The sequence below is a fragment of the Eretmochelys imbricata genome, chromosome 1 (genome assembly GCF_965152235.1).
Source record: "Eretmochelys imbricata isolate rEreImb1 chromosome 1, rEreImb1.hap1, whole genome shotgun sequence".
Taxonomy (NCBI): Eukaryota; Metazoa; Chordata; order Testudines; family Cheloniidae; genus Eretmochelys; species Eretmochelys imbricata.
Genome location: NC_135572.1, coordinates 37,563,536 through 37,585,777, shown reverse-complemented (window position 1 = coordinate 37,585,777; position 22,242 = coordinate 37,563,536). Strand labels below are relative to the sequence as shown.

Sequence of the window (22,242 nt, the reverse complement as noted above, 5' to 3'; positions counted from 1 at the left end):
TTACATATATAGCACAAAAATGCCTGAAACGCCTCATAATTTGCCCTTTAAGTGTCTGATTCTGCAGGTGGTGAGTACCCTTCTCTCCTATTGAGTTCAGAGAGTTGAAGGTTCACAACATGTCAGAGAACTGGGCCTTAATAGATGTTTACTTTATTTTGTTAAAATATTTTTTTTCTCTGAGAGGTTCTACTACCGTGTCTCAGATAGATTTGGAAAAGATAATTCCCTTCCCTGCTGATGGAAATTGAGCGTACGATATTGTCCCAAGAAAAAGCTGGTTCGTTGCGTCTTGATGTAATAACGTGTTATTGAATAGCTCTTAAAGTTTATTTTAAAATGATGAGATTATTGACAGGTGATATTCTGTGGAAACTCATAATAAAGCGAGGGCCTTCTTTGTCTACCTAGTTGTGTTTCTGTTGCCTTACAGGCAACAGTAGCTGGTGCCAGGTCGTACCATTAATTGCTGTTTAAATAGTGAAATAAAGTATAAGAAAAAGAGCCATGAAATATTGATGTATTTGCAATATAAGAACAGCTTAGTATTCCTCCTGGGATAGTACCTATCCATCACTGCTGGAAACGTGGCAGGTGTAAGATGAAAATGTGTAGAACTGGAAAAACAAATAGTATATTAAGGGATAAATCCGTAGTCACCTATTCAGACATTGTGCTGCTGATGATTTGCTGATAATGGTTGTTTATTATTATTTTGTTGTTTTTATTGTTGTTCTGTAGCCTCAGACCATACGGCAGACTCTCCAAAGGACACTGCGGTATTATGAGCATCAAGTTATTGGGTAAGTAAAAGAGACTACAGTAGTTATTAGAAGGGTGAATAAAAGATAAGTGATAGCTGTTGAATTAATATCTTTCTGCCTTCTAAGTCATTGGCTTGGGTAACCAACTTTTCTGAATTTGTTCACAAATACTTAGGCATGTTCTTCAGTAATGATAAATATTATACTTTTTTGTGTGTGCTATTCTTCATCTCTCCTGCTGCAGTGAAATAACTACGCCCAATCCTGCTTTCATTCAAGTCAATGGGAGCGGGACTGAGTCCACAGAGGAGCAGTTGTACAATTTATATCCGTGTTGGGGAGCCTTTTTGTTAAAGTATGAGATTTTTCAGAATGTGCTCTTGACACAGTCAGCAAAAATGGCATAACAGATTAATTATTATTAATGTTTGTTTCAGTCAGACCATGCCCCATTGTGCTGGGTGCTGGACAGGCATATTGTAAAAAGCTTACGGTCTAAGGCCCAGATCCTGCAAGCAGTTACATATGTGAGTAGCTTTAAGTACATGAATAGTCATGTGGAGTTAGTCACTTGCATAGGCATTTGCCAGATAGGGGCCTCAAAGACAAGTTCTGACAGCTGGCTGAAACAAACGAACAGGTGAGGGGGAGGGAGGACAGGGTAACTATGATAGGAGAATGTTAACCATTCAAGCAATTATTGCTACCCTTTTGTTTTCTGTCTATCCCCTACCAGCCCAAGCGTTGTTATTGTCACAGATACCATTCCTAATAGAGCAGGAATACAATGCCTGCAAGACTGTATCAATTAAACAACTCTGCCAAACGTAGAATAGTGTCCTTGACCGTATTTAATTACGCAGCTGTAATGGCACCTCTTTCTTTTATTACTCCGGTTGGGTCAAAGGTATATTTAAAATCCATGCCACAGTTCTGAAACTTTGTACGCTGGAGGGAATTGCTCTTGTACGTTTTGTCAAAATTCACTCGACTCTCTATCCTGCTACGTAGCATTTGTAATGCTAGCACATCTAGCGTGTGCCCCCAGGATAGAGAGAGTGCCATTGCTGTGGGGATCAAGTGTATCTCTTTGCTGGTAGTTATGACATCTATTATGGAGCAGATATGGGTAGGCGGGGGAAGCCTTCTGGCAAAATTATTTTTTTTTGTCACTTGAAGGGATTGCTTTGAAGTCTCTCAGTAGTAGATGTTGGGGGGGGAGGGGGAACTACAGTGTTTTAAGAACAGCATGTTTATTATAACCATGTAGCTTTTAATTCATGGCCACTAGTGACTCAGAACTATTTGTTTTTAATGGAGACGAAAATAAGGCTGCTCTTCTCACGCTCTAAAGGCCTGTCACTCCTGGTGCTACGCCTGCTACTTAAGCTATGTTTTGCTTCATTTTCACAACTCTCTATATCCTCTTGCTAATCCAATATCTGCTTTCTTCTAAGTGTACAATATAGGGCCTGTTCCTGCAGTTCTTACTGTTACTAGTGGGAGTTTTGCATGTATAAGCCTGCTGGATGTCCCTGATACACTTTAGTGTAAAACACAATACTCACATCAGCATAAAGAGCCAAACTTGCTCTCTGACAGAGTGAATTCCTGGGGCCTGATTCTCTGCTGCTCTGTACTTGGTATAGTCTGTGTATAATAGGTTCTAACAAAATTAGAATAGTAGAACTTTGCACATGAGTGTGAATGACTACAAGATGCAAGCGATGGAGAATCAGGGCTATGGACTAGAGGGAGGGAGAGAGAGAGTCTAGTAGCTTGAACTCAGGGCTGGGAGCCAGGAACTCCTTCATTCCAGTCCTGCCTCTAGTACTGACTCCCTCTGGTTTTGATCAAACAGTTCTATGATCTTATCTTCCAAGGTGTCAAGCAGCTCCCTTTGACTTCATTGGCAGTTGAAGGAGCTCAGAACTTCCCAGGAGGTGCTCAACATCCTAGAGCAGTGGTTCTCAACCTGGGGGTACACAGAGATCTTTAAAGGGGCAGATCAACTCATCTAGATATTTGCCTAGTTTACAACAGGCTACATAAAAAGCACTAGCAAAGTTTGTACGAACTACCATTTCATACAGAGAATGACTTGTTTATATTGTCCTAGAGGATGAGAGCCTTTGGGCCTGCTGGGAGGTAGGGAGCACTCTCCTCACCCAAGAGGGCTCAGTATTTAGTAAGATCAGACTCCGAATCCATGCCCAAATTTTGTTAGTGAAATGGAAGATAAACTTATTTAGCTATCCTTCAGTTTTCTTAAGTGGCTTGATTAATATTTGTGATTTGCAGTGTTGTAGCCGTTTTGGTCCCAGGATATTAGAGAAACAAATTTGGACCAACTTCTGTTGGTGAAAGAGACAAGCTTTCAAGCTACACAGAGTTGTTCTTCAGGTTTGGGGACGGTGGTAAGGACTGGTCTACACCAGGAAATTAGGTTGGAATAACTACATCAGTCAGGGGTGTGAAAATCCACACCCCTGAGTGATGCAGTTCATAGAATCATAGAATATCAGGGTTGGAAGGGACCTCAGGAGGTCATCTAGGCCAACCCCCTGCTCAAAGCAGGACCAATCCCCAATTTTTGCCCCACACCCTAAATGGCCCCCTCAAGGATTGAGCTCACAACCCTGGGTTTAGCAGGCCAATGCTCAAACCACTGAGCTATCCCTCCCACCCAACCAGTTTAACCCCCAGTGTAGACAGTGCTAGGTCGACAGGAGAATCCTTCCATCGACCTATCCACCACCTCTCGGGGAGGTGGATTACTATGCCGTTGGAACAACCCCTCCTATCCGGGTTGGTAGTGACTTCACTGAAGTGTTACAGCATGCAGCATTTTAAGTGTCAGTGTCACAGCTAAATAGGAGGTGGAATAGATTGTTTAGCATAAGGAGTTATCACATATTTTAAGGGACCATTCAAGGTGAAGTGGCCTTTCAACACCTCTGCAGCTATAGGACAAAAAAAGGGAGGTTAGTGGATTGCAGAATGTTGTAATAAGCCATAAATAGAGTGTCTTTATTAAGACCAGGATTTTTATGCCTCAATAACAACTATGTGGATGAACTCAGACAACCACTACACTCTCGAATGAACTCACACAGAATAATGATAAAAGACAAAAATACTATATCACCCATGAGCGAACACTTTTCACAAAATGATCACTCTGTCCTTGTCCTCAAAGGAAACCTGCACAACACCTTCAAAAGATGAACCTGGGAGCTTAAATTCATAATTTTGCTAGACACTAAAAATTATGGTGTTAAGAAAGACACTGGATTTATGGCTTATTACAACAATCTTTAGGTTTAATGTACAATTACTAAGAAAAGCACCCCAATGGGGATGACATGTAAAGGAAGAGAGATTTGCCCACTACTTAGCCCTTTGGTGTCCGTCGCCCCATGCCTTTATTCTCATTACAGAAAGTGCTCACTATTATTATTACTTTTCAGGTGTTTGCCCCAGTTCCCAACACTGGCTGCTATTGCTGATATTAATAAAGTGATGTGTGTGTGTGTGTGTGTGTGTATTTTTGCCAGATATTACAGGCTTGATTCTGCTCCATTAAAATAAACGTGAGTTTTTTCATTGGTCTGAATGGGAAAAGGATTAAGCCCTACGTTATAGATAGTTAAAGACAAAATAAGGATGTGCTTTCAAAAGCAAATTAATAATCAACTTTTAGTCTCCCGACACATTTATTACATAAGTTAAGCAGATGTATAGAAACTGTGTATTTTTTCCCCTAGTTACAGGGATGCAGAAAAGAACTTTCACAATATATCGAACAGATGCTCCTATACAGACTGCTCTGGCAACGATGAAGCTGAAGATGTCTCAGGAATTCTCCAGTGTACAGCTAATATACTCGGTACTTATTTTTTGTAATATGACTCATTTGCTTTGTTTGGAGGGTTGGGTTTTTGTTTGTTTGTTTTTGTTTTTGAGAGGCCCATCATTAATCATGAATGAAGGTCTTTCCTGTTCCATCCAGGGCAGCTTAGACTGTAGTCAGCATCATTTCATTGGGCTGTTGGTGTCAGGTTATCTCTTTTTCCAGGCATATTTTACTTGTCTGAAATAATCCATCTTGCTTTTTTCACTGGGCATTCACTGTGCCTTCCACTTTGATGTCACTGAGTATTGGAATTTCAAAGGCTTGGGGCCCAAATTCATTTGGGATTGCTGAGGTATAATTAAAAAAAAAATGAATTTGCCCTCAGAGGTACATCAGGAGGTGTTTAAGTATTTGCTACAAAACAGCAGATGCATGAGGATTCTGTTAGCCATACTGATTCGGGGTCTGGAGAAACCATGTTTTTAGCAGAACATAGCCTGCTGAATCATGAGTCTCTTAGGGCTTGGCTACACTTGCGAGTTACAGCACAATGAAGGAGCCCTGCGCACACTAGCTCACTACCCGTCCACACTGGCAAGGCACGTAGAGTGCTCTGACTCCACGGCTACAGCACAGCTGGTACTCCACCTCGGCGAGTGGAATAACGTTTGCTGCGCTCCTGCTGGAGCTCCGCAGTGCCAGTGTGGACGAGGTGTTGCTTTACTGCGCTCTGATCAGCCTCCGGAAACGTCCCATAATCCCCTTAAGCAGTGATGAGCTGTCAGAAGCTGAAGAACCGGTTCCTTCAGTCGCTCCAGGCGGCACTTCAGCGGCACATCCTTCAGTCGCTCCGGGTCTTTGGCAGCACTGAAGGACCCGTCGTCGAAGTGCCGCCGAAGGCTCGGAGTGCCGCCAGGTGAGTAAAAATTCAGAGGCGAGCCTCCCCAGCCGAGAGCTCAGGCAGGACAGACAGGACAGTCCCGCGGGCTGCATGTGACCCGCGGTCTGGAGTTTGCCCACCCCTTTAACAAACGGTTCTAAACCAGCTTCAAAATTTAACAACCGTTTCGTGCGAACCGGCTCCAGCTCACCACTGCCCTTAAGTCAAGTCTTGTCATTGTTTTGGAATTGCTGCAGGAATGCAGAAATGCCCTTTGAAAGCTCCATTTCTGACAGCCAGCTGCTTATCTGCTCCGAAACAAAGCAACCATTACTGTGGAATGCTGTGTGTGAGAGAGAGAGGCGGGGGGGTCTGCTGCTGTCTGAACTTACAAGACAGCATGCTGACGTGCTCTCAGCCCCCAAAAAACCCATTCTCTCTCCCCCCACATCCACACAACACACACCCTGTCACACTCCCCCCACCCCCATTTGAAAAGCACGTTGCAGTCACTTGCATGCTGGGATAGCTGCCCATAATGCACCGCGCCCGATGCCGCTGCAAGTACAAATGTGGCCATGCCAGTGTGCTTGTAGCTATCAGTGTGGACAGACTGCAGCGCTTTCCTTACTGCGCTCTACGAAGGCTGTTTTAACTCAAAGTGCTCTACATCTGCAAGTGTAGCCATGCCCTTAATTTATATTGTCCTCTTCATGCTGAAGGATCCCAAATATGACAAACTTGTATAAACGTGAAGAAGATATTATCCACCACTGAAGTGCAGCCACCTCTGGGTTGACATATGCAACAACTTAAGAGAACACAGCAGCACTGCACAACAGGACAGGAAATGAAGAGCGTTACCATACCAAACTGAAACTGCAAGGAGAACCTAGCTTGAGCTGGAATTTGGCCTAGACTAATCTGTTTTCTGCATGTTGCTAAAGTCAGATGTGAACCCTTCATTTAGTAACATTGGTGAGCTGTATACAGAATTTTAAAGTGAAATTTATGTAATAAGTTAGTGCAGTTTCAGATTATGGGTTCAAATAGAGGCAACTGGCCCTACATACTCACACATTCTTCTACTACGTCTTTAGGGTACATCTAGACTGCAGTCATGGGGTGTGATTGCAGCTTGTGTTGATGTGTCCAAGTTAGGTTTAGTCTCACAAGGCCAGCCCTCTGAGTGATTACTTTGAGTTCTGGGCTGGCTTGTACAGCCTACACTGAGGCTTGCGGTGCCATGGTCTCCCTGTTCTGGGACCTGAGCTAGCTAGATTAAAGATAGCTTGGTTATGCTGGCTCCTACCCATGCATAGACATAGCCTCTGTTCCTGCTCTTCTCTGGAGCATCAGTAAGGTTTTATCAATTCTCAGTCTGTGAAAGCTGATATAAATCCACACGGAAAGAAAAAAAAGCAGAGAACTTTTTTCTAAGAACTTTAATTTAAAATGGGGCATTTAACCCTTTTTCTTCAATAAAACTTTTCATTTTTATTGTTTTGGAGAAACCTTTACAGATCACCTTTACAGGCCACCGGCTAATTCGCTAATTTTAATAGCGCTTTGAAGATATAAAGTGCTAATTATTATTTATCATTGCTACAAGTAATACTTACTACTGATTTTTTAGTCATGGTAGTATCACAGCTGACATTATAAACCCTTGTGTTTATATATACAGGATATAGAAATCAACGATAAATTTGTTCTGAAATTTGTCTTGCAGTGAATTTGCATATGAGTTATTTAACCACCTTAAAATTGCACTGTTACTGATCTATGCATAGAAAATACTATCAGTGCTAAGTATTGTTCATTATTATTATTTCTTTAAAGCATCTTACTAGCGTTAGATGATTTCTGAATTTTCAGTACTGCACTTACGGTACCTGGGGCTATATTGTCTATGAAGTCTTGTAATCTAAGCACTCTTGGGCCTTGCTAGTACTGTTTGAGAGTCCTCCAAGGAAATCCCAAGGTGCTGCAGGAGATGGGGGTAAGGGGCATAACAGGTGGCATTCTTAGCACTTAATAGTTTCCCTTTCGCTTGGTAATGAACAAAAGCCTGAACAGGGTCCATTTTCAGGAGATTATGTGGCTGGAGATTTCTCATCCCAAGGACAGCATAAAATTGAAGTCCTGACCTTGTGTGATAATTAAAGATCTCATTACCCTCTTTTCAAGAGAACTGGTATTAACTCTAGTATTCTAGCTGCATTCCAATCTGGGTTATTACATTCTGCTTAACTAAAATCCCTCTTGCAGTTGGAGTAACCATTTGTCTTCCTCTTCTGTCTCAAACTGTTGTACAGGGTTGGTGTGCACTGTAAAATAGCGGATATGTTCCATCTAAGAGATGGCTGTATTTTACTGATGGTCGACGTGCTTCCTCTTCATTCGGACCCTTACCAGGCAAGGTGCTGAGTGCCTGCTGAGAGGTTCTGAGTGCCCTTAATTCCTGCTGAAGTTAATGAGAAGAGAGCAGGCACTCAGCACCTTGTAGAACTGGGCCAAAAGTGCTCCGGGATTTTTCAGAATTAATGACATCACAAAAATATACAATGCAGTATTATGTAAAGTGATTTTTTTCGCTTTTATTGTTAAATAGTTGAGTCCTTATCCTTTCAAAATCATCCATTGTACACATCTTCTTGACTCATGCAGAGGAATCTCTCTTTATAATATTATAAACACATACATAATAATATTGTGAGAGGCCAGACTAAAAACTCTATACTTATTTTCACTATGAAACTACAGCTCTCATGGTCTATCAAGTCTGTGTGCGTATAAAATTGGTTATGAATACTTGTTTGTGTGTTCTTAAAATAATGTCTGAGGCCTTGATCATGAAACACAATCTAATAGTGTGGGCCCAGGAGCTGCAGCGGATGCAGGGATCTGTACTGAGCAGATCATGGGGCCTAAATATCTGTTTTCTTCAGGGAACTATGCTGGTCTGAGTGAAAGATACATTTAAAAAACCCAATTATTAAATAAGGTGGGAGGAAGTTACTATTAGGAAATCTTCATTTTTTTTTTAAATTTGAAGTTGAGTTTAGGACAAGAAATTTTAAATTTAAGGTAAATTCTAAAGGTAATTATTAATAAACACTTACTTCCTTCTCCTCATCCAAAGGCATGAATTTAGGAAGGAATATCAGCATTTAAGACTTACTTTGTGTTACAACAGCCAGACTGTTAATGAAGGCTGCTTAATTACTTCTCAGTTCTATATGTGACAGTTGTTTTCCTGGATGAATAAGGAATAATGAGAGACTGCTTTATACAAATGGGAAATAAGCACTGAGGTGTGTAATCAGTACAATTGATCTTATTATGACATTGTTGAGACAGAAGACTTAAGTGGTGTGATGGTATTTAAACAAATGTTAATTCAAATTCTGCTCTCATTTTATTTAATTTATAATAAAGATTACCCATCTGGCACCGTTATACTTCATGCAACCCAGGAATTGTGCCTGTTTATGCTAGAGGTCAATATCTGCTAGCGTGGGTTGCATGGACAATTATATCTAGGTTATCGTTTTGACTTCAGTCCTTACATCCAGATTTGATACAGAAGACCCTGGAACTTTGGCTTCCATTTGTAGTAATGGAACAAAGCCCTTTCTTAAAGATACCTATTCTATCTTACTTGTGAATACTTCAGTATGATTCACCGCTCCTGACCCACTGACTCTCAAATTCTTATTCTGTGTTCCTTGACAAAACACAGCGAACACTGAGATCGTCAGTAGACCTGGGAGATAGTGGACAAATGCCTCACTTTGTTGTCTTGGTACTTACACTATTCACAGAACAGTGATGTTTGATAAGATATGCGTTCAGCTTTGTGTGTGTAATTTATACTGTATGAATACTGGAATTTTTCCCTTAGTAAGCTGTCACTAACAGTGTAAAGCAGTCAATCTGTAATAAAAGGACCCAATTCTCCTCTCGCCCTCACTGATTTTACACTGAGGCAACTCCATTGACATCAGTTGTTTTACTCCTGCGTCACACCAGAGTCATAAAGGCATCACGCTGCCTGGTATGGGACATGGCTAAGAGATAATCTCAGGTCAGGGCGTATACCCCAAACTGGTGGTATAAGATTGATCATAAGTTTTCACCAAGTCAGTAACAAATGTGTGCTTTCAAAATACTATACTAGTTATTATGAAGCCACAGACTGTCCACTTCAGGGCCTCTAGCCCCTCATGTGCCACACAGGCAAACCGGACTTTATGCTGAAAGGCCATTAACACCAAAATTAATCTCACATTAGGTTCTTCCAGCTCCAAAGAACCAGCCACTCACCAAAATATACTTCAGGATCTCACCCAAAACTCATGCAGGTAGCCAATCCTTTAGTAAACTAAAAACTAAAGGTTTAGAAATCACAGTCCAGAGGTGTGGGGGAGGCATGAGACAAGAAGGTGATGTCACCGTCTCCAATTTATACCCCCTGTCCATGTGCATGGAAAAATACTGGCTCAAACATGGAGCTATGCATCACATGTTCTACGTGCCCTGCTGAGTCACTGGGCCTCCTTGGCCATATGCTATCTGAGGCATCCTCAGGAGGGGCACTGGAAGAGTTGATTCTCCTTAATGGCCCATCAACACCTGGCTGGCTAATCTTGATGTAAATCTGTCTTGTGGGTGTTGCATGTCATGTCACTGAATCTCTCTGTGCCTCAATTCCCTATCTGTAAAATGGGGATAATACTTCCTTTCTTTAACCTTTACCCTGTAACACCTGTCTGTCCTCTCTGTGTGGGTTATAAGTTCCTTGAGGCAGGACTTTCTCATACTATTTTCCCTAGAGCACCTAGTGGAACAAGGCCCAGGTCTTGTCTGGGACTGCTAGCCAATACGTTAATACAAATAAATAATTTTACATGGCTTAGATTAAGACCAAACATATCTCCAAAATATGGCAATGCACTGTATGACTCATGACAGCACTGAACTTTCTAACCTGAGAGAATCAGAGAAGGGGATAGCGGGAATTTAAATCTGTAGCTATTGGAAAATATGGACCAAAAGCTTGTTTTACTCTGTGCTCTAAAAGTGACCACATGGAGGCTCAAACTTCTACCTGGGGAAGTGAATTTCAGAAGCACGGTCTTGCTACTGAGAATACCCTGTACTCTGCTGCCATGTTTTTCTCAGAGGTGATTATTAGTATTTGTTATTTGTATGACCGAAACACCTAGAAGCTCTAGTCATGGAGCAGTAGCCCATTGTGCTAGGTGCTGTATAAACACAGAACAAAAAGATGGTCACTGGGGAAACATTCCAAGAAGACTGTGCTGAAGGCATGTGTTATATAATGGGGAAATACCTAGTTCTCTTATTTGACTAGTGCTCTTGTAAAAATTTCTGAACTGTTACACTTCACTTTATTTCTCATGCCCTAACACAATCTGTATAGAAAGTTATGCAAAAATTTTCTCATTGTGTACAAACACAATGAAGAACAACTCCCCTCCTCTCCCATCACACAGTTGTTACGGGTTTTGCGAAAGAGGGAAAGTTTTCACTGTCTCTTCAGTTCTTTGCAAAAATGAAAGGCAGTTTCTGCAAACAGAAATCATATTTTTGCATTGGAAGTTGACAAAATTTTTCTTGGAACATATTTGCAACTTTGCTAAATGTGTGGAATGTCGCCACCATTAATAGTTGTGTTGGCTGCTGGAAGTGATGAAATTTAACCTTCGATCTAATTAATGAACATTTGCAAAAATCTGTTTTCAAATGTGAATACTTGACAAGTAAAAATGAGTGTTTTTGTGCAGCCTTTATTGAGAGAGAAATGACAGGTGACCAGATCCTATTGGCTTTTAGTGGAAGTTGGGCACCTCACTTACATTTGCATCTTTTTGAAAACATCACTGCTTATTTACACTGTGTAACATCTAACCACTAGTTCTCAACCAGGGGTACGTGTACCTTTGGGGGACATTCAGAAGTCTTCTAGGAAGTACATCAACTAATCTAGGTATTAGCCTCATTTTACAACAGGCTACATGAAAAGCACTAGCGAGATCAGTACAAACTAAAATTTCATACTGACAATGACTTGTTTATACTGCTCTATATACTATACTCTGAAATGCAAGTACAATATTTATATTCCAATTGATTTATTTAATAATTATATGGTAAAAATGAGAAAGTCAGCAATTTTTCAGTAACAGTGTGCTGGGACACTTCTGTATTTTTATGTCTGATTTTGTAAGCAAGTAGTTTTTAAGTGAGGTGAAACTTGAGGATGCTCAAGACAAATCAGACTCCTGAAAGGGCACAGTAGTCTGGAAAGGTTGAGGGCCAATGATCTGTATTAGACATGCTGTATAAGCACCTGATCTTGCTAGAAGCTATCTGCACTATATGAATGATCAATAAACAGCCTCAAACAAAAGACCTGGAAATAATTTGTACTGGCAACAATTCTGTTTATCTTTTAAAAAAATAAGCAACTAAAAATCCACTGTAATTATGTTCTTAAAAAAAGTCCACAGCATGAGTCAATGACTCCTCTGTGACATGCATATTTGATACATTGTAAATACTATTTCCCATTTGTTCTAAATTTACTGTCTTTTAATTTTATTGAGTATCCCCTTGTTTTTGTATTGTGAGAGAAAGTTAAATAATGGACTGATCAGTCAATTTTAAGTGAGTAACTTCATGCGCTCAAAACACTATATGTATCTTCAGCATCATCTTCCTTGTGCTAAGATCTGGATGCACCCCAGGAAGCAAATCCTAACTGAGTTAAAATTGTTAAAAAAAATGTTGTAAACGGTCTAAAGGGAAACAGAAAAGGAGTACTTGTGGCACCTTAGAGACTAACCAATTTATTTGAGCATAAGCTTTCGTGAGCTACAGCTCACTTCATCGGATGCATACTGTGGAAAGTACAGAAGACGTTTTTATACACACAAACCATGAAAAAATGGGTGATTATCACTACAAAAGGTTTTCTCTCCCCCCACCCCAGGAGCTATTATCTCCTGCTGGTAATAGCTTATGTAAAGTGATCACTCTCCTTACAAAGTGTATGATAATCAAGGTGGGCCATTTCCAGCACAAATCCAGGGTTTAACAAGAACGTCTGAGGAAGGGTGGGGGGGTAGGAAAAAACAAGGGGAAATAGGTTACCTTGCATAATGACTTAGCCACTCCCAGTCTCTATTCAAGCCTAAGTTAATTGTATCCAATTTGCAAATGAATTCCAATTCAGCAGTCGCTCGCTGGAGTCTGGATTTGAAGTTTTTCTGTTGTAATATCGCATGTAATTTCATGTCTGTAATCGCGTGACCAGAGAGATTGAAGTGTTCTCCAACTGGTTTATGAATGTTATAATTCTTGACATCTGATTTGTGTCCATTTATTCTTTTATGTAGAGACTGTCCAGTTTGGCCAATGTACATGGCAGAGGGGCATTGCTGGCACGTGATGGCATATGTCACATTGGTAGATGTGCAGGTGAACGAGCCTCTGATAGTGTGGCTGATGTTATTAGGCCCTGTGATGGTGTCCCCTGAATAGATATGTGGGCACAGTTGGCAGCGGGTTTTGTTGCAAGGATAGGTTCCTGGGTTAGTGGTTCTGTTGTGTGGTATGTGGTTGCTGGTGAGTATTCGCTTCAGGTTGGGGGGCTGTCTGTAGGCAAGGACTGGCCTGTCTCCCAAGATTTGTGAGAGTGTTGGGTCATCCTTCAGGATAGGTTGTAGATCCTTGATAATGCGTTGGAGGGGTTTTAGTTGGGGGCTGAAGGTGACAGCTAGTGGCATTCTGTTATTTTCTTTGTTAGGCCTGTCCTGTAGTAGGTGACTTCTGGGAACTCTTCTGGCTCTGTCAATCTGTTTCTTCACTTCTGCAGGTGGGTATTGTAGTTGTAAGAATGCTTGATAGAGATCTTGTAGGTGTTTGCCTCTGTCTGAGGGGTTGGAGCAAATGCGGTTGTATTTCAGAGCTTGGCTATAGACAATGGATCGTGTGGTGTGGTCAGGGTGAAAACTGGAGGCATGTAGGTAGGAATAGCGGTCAGTAGGTTTCCGGTATAGGGTGGTGTTTATGTGACCATCGTTTATTAGCACTGTAGAGTCCAGGAAGTGGATCTCTTGTGTGGACTGGACCAGGCTGAGGTTGATGGTGGGATGGAAATTGTTGAAATCATGGTGGAATTCCTCAAGGGCTTCTTTTCCATGGGTCCAGATGATGAAGATGTCATCAATATAGCGCAAGTAGAGTAGGGGCGTTAGGGGATGAGAGCTGAGGAAGCGTTGTTCTAAGTCAGCCATAAAAATGTTGGCATACTGTGGGGCCATGCGGGTACCCATAGCAGTGCCACTGATTTGAAGGTATACATTGTCCCCAAATGTAAAATAGTTATGGGTAAGGACAAAGTCACAAAGTTCAGCCACCAGGTTAGCCGTGATATTATCGGGGATAGTGTTCTTGACGGCTTGTAGTCCATCTTTGTGTGGAATGTTTGTGTAGAGGGCTTCTATGTCCATAGTGGCCAGGATGGTGTTATCAGGAAGATCACCGATGGACTGTAGTTTCCTCAGGAAGTCAGTGGTGTCTCGAAGGTAACTGGGAGTGCTGGTAGCATAGGGCCTGAGGAGGGAGTCTACATAGCCAGACAATCCTGCTGTCAGGGTGCCAATGCCTGAGATGATGGGGCGCCCAGGATTTCCAGATTTATAGATCTTGGGTAGTAGATAGAATATCCCAAGTTAGGGTTCCAGGGGTGTGTCAAATCCAGACTCCAGCGAGAGACTGCTGAATTGGAATTCATTTGCAAATTGGATACAATTAACTTAGGCTTGAATAGAGACTGGGAGTGGCTAAGTCATTATGCAAGGTAACCTATTTCCCCTTGTTTTTTCCTACCCCCCCCACCCTTCCTCAGACGTTCTTGTTAAACCCTGGATTTGTGCTGGAAGTGGCCCACCTTGATTATCATACACTTTGTAAGGAGAGTGATCACTTTACATAAGCTATTACCAGCAGGAGAGTGGGTTTGTGTGTGTGTTTGGGGTGGGGTGGGGTGGGGAGAAACCCTGGATTTGTGCTGGAAATGGCCCACCTTGATTATCATACACATTGTAAGGAGAGTGATCACTTTACATAAGCTATTACCAGCAGGAGAGTGGGGTGGGGGGAGAGAAAACCTTTTGTAGTGATAATCACCCATTTTTTCATGGTTTGTGTGTATAAAAACATCTGCTGTACTTTCCACAGTATGCATCCGATGAAGTGAGCTGTAGCTCACGAAAGCTTATGCTCAAATAAATTGGTTAGTCTCTAAGGTGCCACAAGTACTCCTTTTCTTTTTGCAAATACAGACTAACACGACTGTTACTCTGAAACCTGTCATTTTAAAGAGAAACAGATATCAAATGGTGTGTCAAAATCAATGTGTTTTAGAAACAGATGGGGTTTGCTCCTGCATTCAGATTCTGTACAGAGCTCAAGAATTGTGCAGATGATGCACCACACTGACAATATAGAAGTAAAATAGACAAAATTATTTATATAATTACTGAATTAATGTAATTGCTGAAATTAGCAACTCTATATCAGAAATGTGTATATGGGTATAACAATTGATCTCAGACTGCAAATGCTTCAAGGTAATTCTGTGTTTACTGATACTTACCAGTGCCTAACATACTGGAACCCCAATCCAAATCAGAGACTCTTGTTGCTACTATAATATAAGCATTTAATAATAGCAATAGCAAATTGAACAAACTGGAGCAACAGAATCGGAGTTGATACATAAAAATGTCTTGGTAATTAAAAGACTAATAAAAGGAGTACTTGTTTTCCACTACATGCATTTGATGAAGTGAGCTGTAGCTCACAAAAGCTTATGCTCAAATAAATTTGTTAGTCTCTAAGGTGCCACAAGTCCTCCTTTTCTTTTTGTGGATACTAACACGGCTGCTACTTTGAAAAGAATAATAGATACACTTGAATTACAAGCCCCACTGGATGCTGTAGTACTGTGTATTATTAAAAAGAGGAGAAACTGCCAATAGTTAAGAGTAGTTAAAGATTGTGATATACATAACAACTTGTCAAAGGTCAGTAAATAAAATACAAGACATTTTATATATTCGAGGAAACAGGAGAAGCCTTTTGGGATGTCAGTAAAGTATGCTTCTACACTAAAAACAGGTAACTTTTAGGCCAGCAGATGAATTCTCTTTATGTATTTAGAGACATATTTGCTTACTGAAATGACAAAAATAAGTTTGTTCGCTTATTCCTATTTGCCCTGCAGAGGCAACATAGCTGAAAGGGAATGAATTGGATTTATTCATGTCTGAGCATTATCAACACACTGTTCTCAAGTTCCAGTCAGTTACACCTGTGCAGACCTATTTAAGCAATAGGCTTCCCCATGTGTGAATGACAGCATACATTGAAGATAGTGGAGTTGCTCTGGTGTTGCAGGGGACCTGCTTTGGCTTGCAGAACCTCTGTTACTGAAAAATGTGTGGGAAAAAAATAACAGTTTATTTCTAGGCTATCAGGTTGAATTTCCAGAGCTGATAGTGTGTGGGGTAGGGAAAATCTTTTTGCTTTGTAGTCTGGAACTCATTGAGAGGCAGTGATCATGATGTTATTTTTAGTCACTTGTTAGAGTAGAACTACATTTTAAACATTATTAGAAAAAATATTATTTTCATTATAAACACAGGTAAAGCAAATATTACAGGTAAGCACATGTGGGTAAAACTTTTTAACCAACCTTTTCTATTTATGTAAATTTCATTTTTTAGCTTATTAAATTGTACAAGGTATCTAGATAATATATATAGCTCTACAAAGTAAGTTGTAGTACAGTTTTACAGCTGTGCCAAAGCTGTATGTAAAGATATAAAGTGATTTTACTATGGTTATGTGCAACCAATAAAAATGACCATTTAAAAATTATTGTCCAGCTTCCTCCATTTGATACAGAATTTCTTTTTATACTCAAGTTATGCCAAAGTACTTCACAGATTAATTAGATATAGGTCATACTGTCATTTAGAGGCCAATTGATCAGCTAGTAAGCACTCAGGTGTGTCCTACACCCATCGGAATCTGTTTTATTGAGAGAGTGAATGTTGGTTAAAATATTAGTTTTTCCTAGTGTTTTTAAATGGTGTCCTGGAATCTTCAACTTCTGCCTAAACCACCATCAGATAAAAGCAGAAGAGAGTTGTGTTATGAAGGGGATACTAAATATTTACTGTAAATGTGCTTCGTTAAGGAAACTTTTGTTACACCCAGGGGGACAGAACCTCGTCTTTTGTTCATGATATGAATGTTAGAACTGCTAATTGTATCTCACCTGTACCATTCACTAGATGACACTTCAGTTCTCTTAAGGGATATCCCAGATAGTACGTGCAATATATACCAATGTACTATTGACTGCTGTTGTCTCCTTGGTTCACTCTACAGGAATAATTGGATGGATTACAGTTGCTTCGATATGATCTGTAGCTGAATCCAAGGGTATTTTGTTGTTTTGATCACATCTTTCACCTTGTCATTGATTCTGAAGAGCTTGTATGCTGGGATTTTTTTTATGTTAGATTATGTTAAGAAAGGGACAGAGAATAACACTGAAGATCTGATAAATGACTTTATATAAATAGATGGTATGCTCATACCTCAAACACTGTATTCAATTTTGGACATTCCCCTGCAAAAATATTGTAGTAGAAATGTAAAAGGATCAGCGAAAGATGGTAAAAATGAACAATCACAGAAAGACTATGAGAAGAGAGAGAAAAGATTCTCAAAATAGAAGAAAAAGAATGGGAGATACTTAGTTTAATTGAATGGCAACGAATAATGTAGATACTTGTTGATATAACATACAATTAACTTGTAGGATTCCCAAAATATTGCAACTCAGATGCTGAAAAAAATGTTTAGGAGGAATATTTATTAAATCAGTCTTTTATATTAATAATAAAATATCCACAGACCTACTACTATCCTCTTATTGCGGGATAGCAGCCAACCACTAATTGTTGCAGCTAGGGAGAAGCTTCCCCCAGAGCTTGTTATTGCATAATTGGCCATTAGATTATACAGTTTCTCTCAAGCATCTGGTACTAGCCACTGTTGAGACAGAATGCCTTGGCAGATGGACCATTGATTTGATCTGGTATGGCAATTTCTGTGCTTCTAACAATGGTGCTAGTGTTTCCTTTTTTATACCTAAACATATTTAAGAGGCTGGGGAAAAAAATCCATTTGAGAGAGAGTGAAAATAACTAAAACTCTTTATACAGGAAATGAATAAGAGGGGATGAGGTAAAGAGAAACAAAAAAATGAACTTTATAGAGATGGTAGGTGGATTGCAAGAGCAAGGGGATGTTCAGCAAAATAGAAAAGTGGTAGAGTTAAAAGTACTAAAAGAAAATACTTAATCATACAAGGCACAAATAGCCTGTGGAACTCCATGCCACCAGATATCACAAAGGCTAAGAGGTATGACTGAAAATGGGATGATAATTGTTTTTTGATAATGAGAACATCCAGAATTACAATACAATTTGTGTTACCTAAAGAAGAGCTCTGTGTAGCTCAGAAGCTTGTCTTTCACCAATAGAAGTTGGTCCAATAAAAGATATTACCTCACCCACCTTGGTTCTCTGCATTACAATAGTAAATTGTAAAAAAAATAGTAATAAAAAAATTGAACAAGATATAAACCCTCATGCTTCAGGGTATAAATCAGTTTGTAATTCATGGGGATTAGGAAGAAACTTTCTCTATGGGTGGGATATTCCATACCTGCCTACTTCAGGGTTTCTTTCATCCTTCTAAAAAACGGAAAGGAGGACTTGTGGCACCTTAGAGACTAACAAATTTATTTGAGCATAAGCTTTCATGAGCTACAGCTGAAGTGAGCTGTAGCTCACAAAAACTTCTGCTCAAATAAATTTGTTAGTCTCTAAGGTGCCACAAGTCCTCCTTTTCTTTTTGAGGATACAGACTAAGACGGCTGCTACTCTTTCACCCTTCTGTAAAGCATCTGGTCATGGGCATTGTCAGACAAAATTCTGGATTAGAAAAACCACTGATCTGATCCAGTTTGGCCACTTCTGTTTTTCTATGTCTGATTCATTGCTATGTTACTCTAGTGGAGCAGGTGTAACTCCACTGATTAATGCCTAAAATGTTTAAGAAGGTAATGGCATATCCTGTGGCCATATCACTGAACCTAATTTCATAAAATAACCCACATTGGCTGGGGTTGGTACTTGGCTGGAAGATGTTAGAGTCCTGTGCTCTGCAAAAGTAATGGTGGTGATTCACCTTAGAGACTAACCAATTTATTTGAGCATAAGCTTTCGTGAGCTACAGCTCACTTCATCCGATGAAGTGAGCTGTAGCTCACGACCGCTTATGCTCAAATAAATTGGTTAGTCTCTAAGGTGCCACAAGTACTCCTTTTCTTTTTGCGAATACAGACTAACACGGCTGTTACTCTGAAACCAGTGGTGATTCAGTGACTGACACCCTTTCCTCTACTAGGAGGCATTGTACTACTGAGGTACTCTCTTTTGGATTATCCATAAAACCACAGTTCTGACCACTTGTGGTTATAAAAGGTCCCATGATATTTTTTGGAAGAGTAGGGCTTTCAACCCGGGTATTCTGGCCAAATGCCAATATGAATAATTATATTCTGCTACCTACCTAAATGTATCCTGTTAATTTTCCTGCATAAGTTATTTTTCTTTATGTTCTGTCTTGAGCTGTTGTGCCATATTAAGAGCTTTTAAACTCATGTCACATCCCGGATGTGGGCAAAAAGATCACTACATATAGTTTGTAAATCAGTTTGGATGAAGGGTGCTGTGTAAATACCAAACATCAGTAGAACTGGGCAAAATTTTTTGTCTGAAACTTTCTTTGGCAACACCAAAATGTTTCATAAATTTGTATTGGTTTCTGCCAAATTGTTTGTGTAGGACAAAAAAAAAAGCTGAAAAAGTTGAAATGTTTCCTTTTAACATTTTTAAAATGAAACATTTCATTTTTTATCTTTTTAAAAGAATTTTTGTTTCTATATTCCCTTCAGTTATTTTTTTTAAAAGTCTGAAATAGAAACAGTTTCACTCTGAGTCAAACATAACATTTTGTTTGACCCACAATACTTTTTTTTTTTAACTTTTTGATTTGCTGAAAATTTTGAAAAACTTCAATTTTGGGTGAATCTAAAATGATTTTTTTGTTTAATTTTCAGAATTTCCAGCAAACTGAAAAATCAGTAATTTCCGGGGCTCTAGTTGTTATAATTATAGCCATGTGCTTACTCAAACACTTCTTTGAGATTATTATCAAAGTTTTGTTCTGCAAACAATAGATTAATAACTTCTGCTGTTCTCATGTCTCTGGGCATGAAACTATTTTAATTACATGGTTCTTCCAAGTTCAGAAGCCTATGAGCTATCCAAACAAATGATGTAATGGTCTTCAGAGATCCACTGGTATTTTACTGAAGATAGCATAAGACATGTTGAATATGTATTATAATGAAGATCTGACTTGTACCCTTAGGAAATAAATGACTATGTCCTTCATTTCTATTGGAATAATTAGAACCAGCTGTCATGGATTTAACTAGTATGTGTTACATTTAATAAAAATGATGCACTGGAGGAAATTTTTTTGTTTGTTGAATTTATTTTCTCTGCACACTCTTACACTGGGTATATATTCTAATAATTCACATGAAAATTATCCTACCAGATCTAGCAACTGGACACACACATGCTATGCACATTGTAACTCCAGCGTTTGATATACTGATTAAATGCAAATAATGCTTAAAAGAGCATTCCTAGAAAATAGTAGAGATATGAAAATGTTTAGTCGTCACCTTAAAATGGAATTTTCTAAAGTTGCCTTTAAGATAGTTACTAGCAAACCAAAGCAGCATTTGATGTACATTGTTAGTATGGGATCTTTTTATTGCTGCGATATTTTACTGCCTGCATGCAATGTTTGGTATCATCACTTTTCAGAAATGAAAGCCTTTTGAGTTTCTGTGATGGGAACATGGAAAGGTCTAGTACGTTAGCGGTGGATGACTCATTAGCCCCTTCACCCTTTGCCGCAGAAATGCTTTTCCAGGTGGCTAAGCCTGGAAGCATTGCAGGAGCTATGTTCTCAATTTCAAGCAATTCAGAGAAAGGGGTTATTTCATCTTATTCTTTAGCAATCCCTAGTGGTCAGTGTAGGAAAAGCATTTCAGTCTCTGAGACTGTCTTACTTCATGGTTGCAGAGTAAATGCAGCCAGAAGAGGTATATCTGAGTGGCCAGTTGTGGGTTTTCCATTGTTCTGTGGAAATCCAAGGTTTGATTTCCAGTCCCAGTCTTTGACTCATTGGGGACTGGGACTGTTGCAAAGACAATGAGGGGGAAGGAGAACTATTTTGTGTTACTCTGTAGTGATCCCACTGTCCAATTCAAAGGTGGTACTAAAAAATTCTGAAGGAAGTTCTGTCTAGTCATCCTCATTGCAAAGGGTGGTCAGATAACTTGGTTGTGTGTGAGACATAAAGCATGAGGAAAGTGTAGTCCTCTGGGCTCTAACCGGAATGAGAAAAGGTAAAAGTGCATGAATCACAAACTGTGGCTGATAGCGGGACATGGGACTGGGGAGTGAGGAAGGAAGATGGCCAGGAAAAAAAAAAAAGCAGCCCAGAATGTGATGCAGACATCTTCGGGTCACCCACAGAGACCAAATGAAATCTGGTAGCTTTTGCCCTAGGGAAATGGGAGTCCCACTAGCAGGTATCCTTCATGAAGAAACCTTTAGAATAAGGGAGAAATCATAATCTGGTGGCTGGGGGGAAGCTCAAAACAAACGCAGATTAAAAGGAAAAATGTTGCACAACAACAACCCCACCACATTGTTGACATATATTTACCGTTTCCCTGTAGGTCTGAAGTTTGAGGAGATGCAAGAAAAATTTGGGGAGGAATTCTTCAATATCTGCTTTGATGAGAATGAAAGAGTTCTTCGTGCTTTAGGTGGCACGTTGCAGGACTTCTTCAATGGCTTTGATGCTCTGCTGGAGCACATTAGAACTTCATTTGGAAGACTGGCCACTCTGGAATCCCCTTCTTTCCGATGCAAAGAGCTCCCCGAAGGCAACCTCATGCTCCACTACTTTCACCCTCATCATATTGTTGGATTTGCAATGATGGGAATGATAAAGGCGGCAGCAAAGAAGATCTACCGTTTGGAAGTGGATGTGGAACAAGTCACGAATGATAAACTGTACGCAGAGGGGTCAAACCCAGGTAATTGCAGCTGTCTTACTTTTGTTATCAAAGAACGTGAAAATGCAAATATCACAAAAGCACTTCCACTCGGATCATCGCAGTCTCCCTCAGACCTGAGGATAAGCATCAGCACCTTCTGCAGAGCTTTCCCCTTCCATCTGATGTTTGATCCAAACATGCTGGTGCTCCAGCTTGGGGAAGGCCTTAGGAAGCAGCTCAAATGTGACACTCACAAAACATTGAAATTCCAGGACTGCTTTGAGATAGTTTCCCCGAAGGTCAGTGCCACATTTGAACGAGTCCTTCTGAGATTATCAACGCCGTTTGTGATTCGGACCAAACTTGAGGCTTCTGGCTCTGAAAATAAAGATAAGGTAAGAGCATTAATTTAGA

At 40.0% G+C, this 22,242-nt stretch overlaps 1 protein-coding gene across 1 annotated transcript in view; it reads left to right on the top strand.

The window, feature by feature from the left end:
* Positions 1 to 22,242, top strand: part of GUCY1A2 (guanylate cyclase 1 soluble subunit alpha 2) — a 281,473-nt gene that overhangs the window by 18,995 nt on the left and 240,236 nt on the right. Inside the window, exons 2-4 of the mRNA XM_077805894.1 lie at positions 742 to 803; positions 4,532 to 4,653; positions 21,505 to 22,223. Of these exons, the coding sequence (XP_077662020.1) occupies positions 742 to 803; positions 4,532 to 4,653; positions 21,505 to 22,223 (903 nt within the window). The remainder of the gene's footprint in view (positions 1 to 741; positions 804 to 4,531; positions 4,654 to 21,504; positions 22,224 to 22,242) is intronic.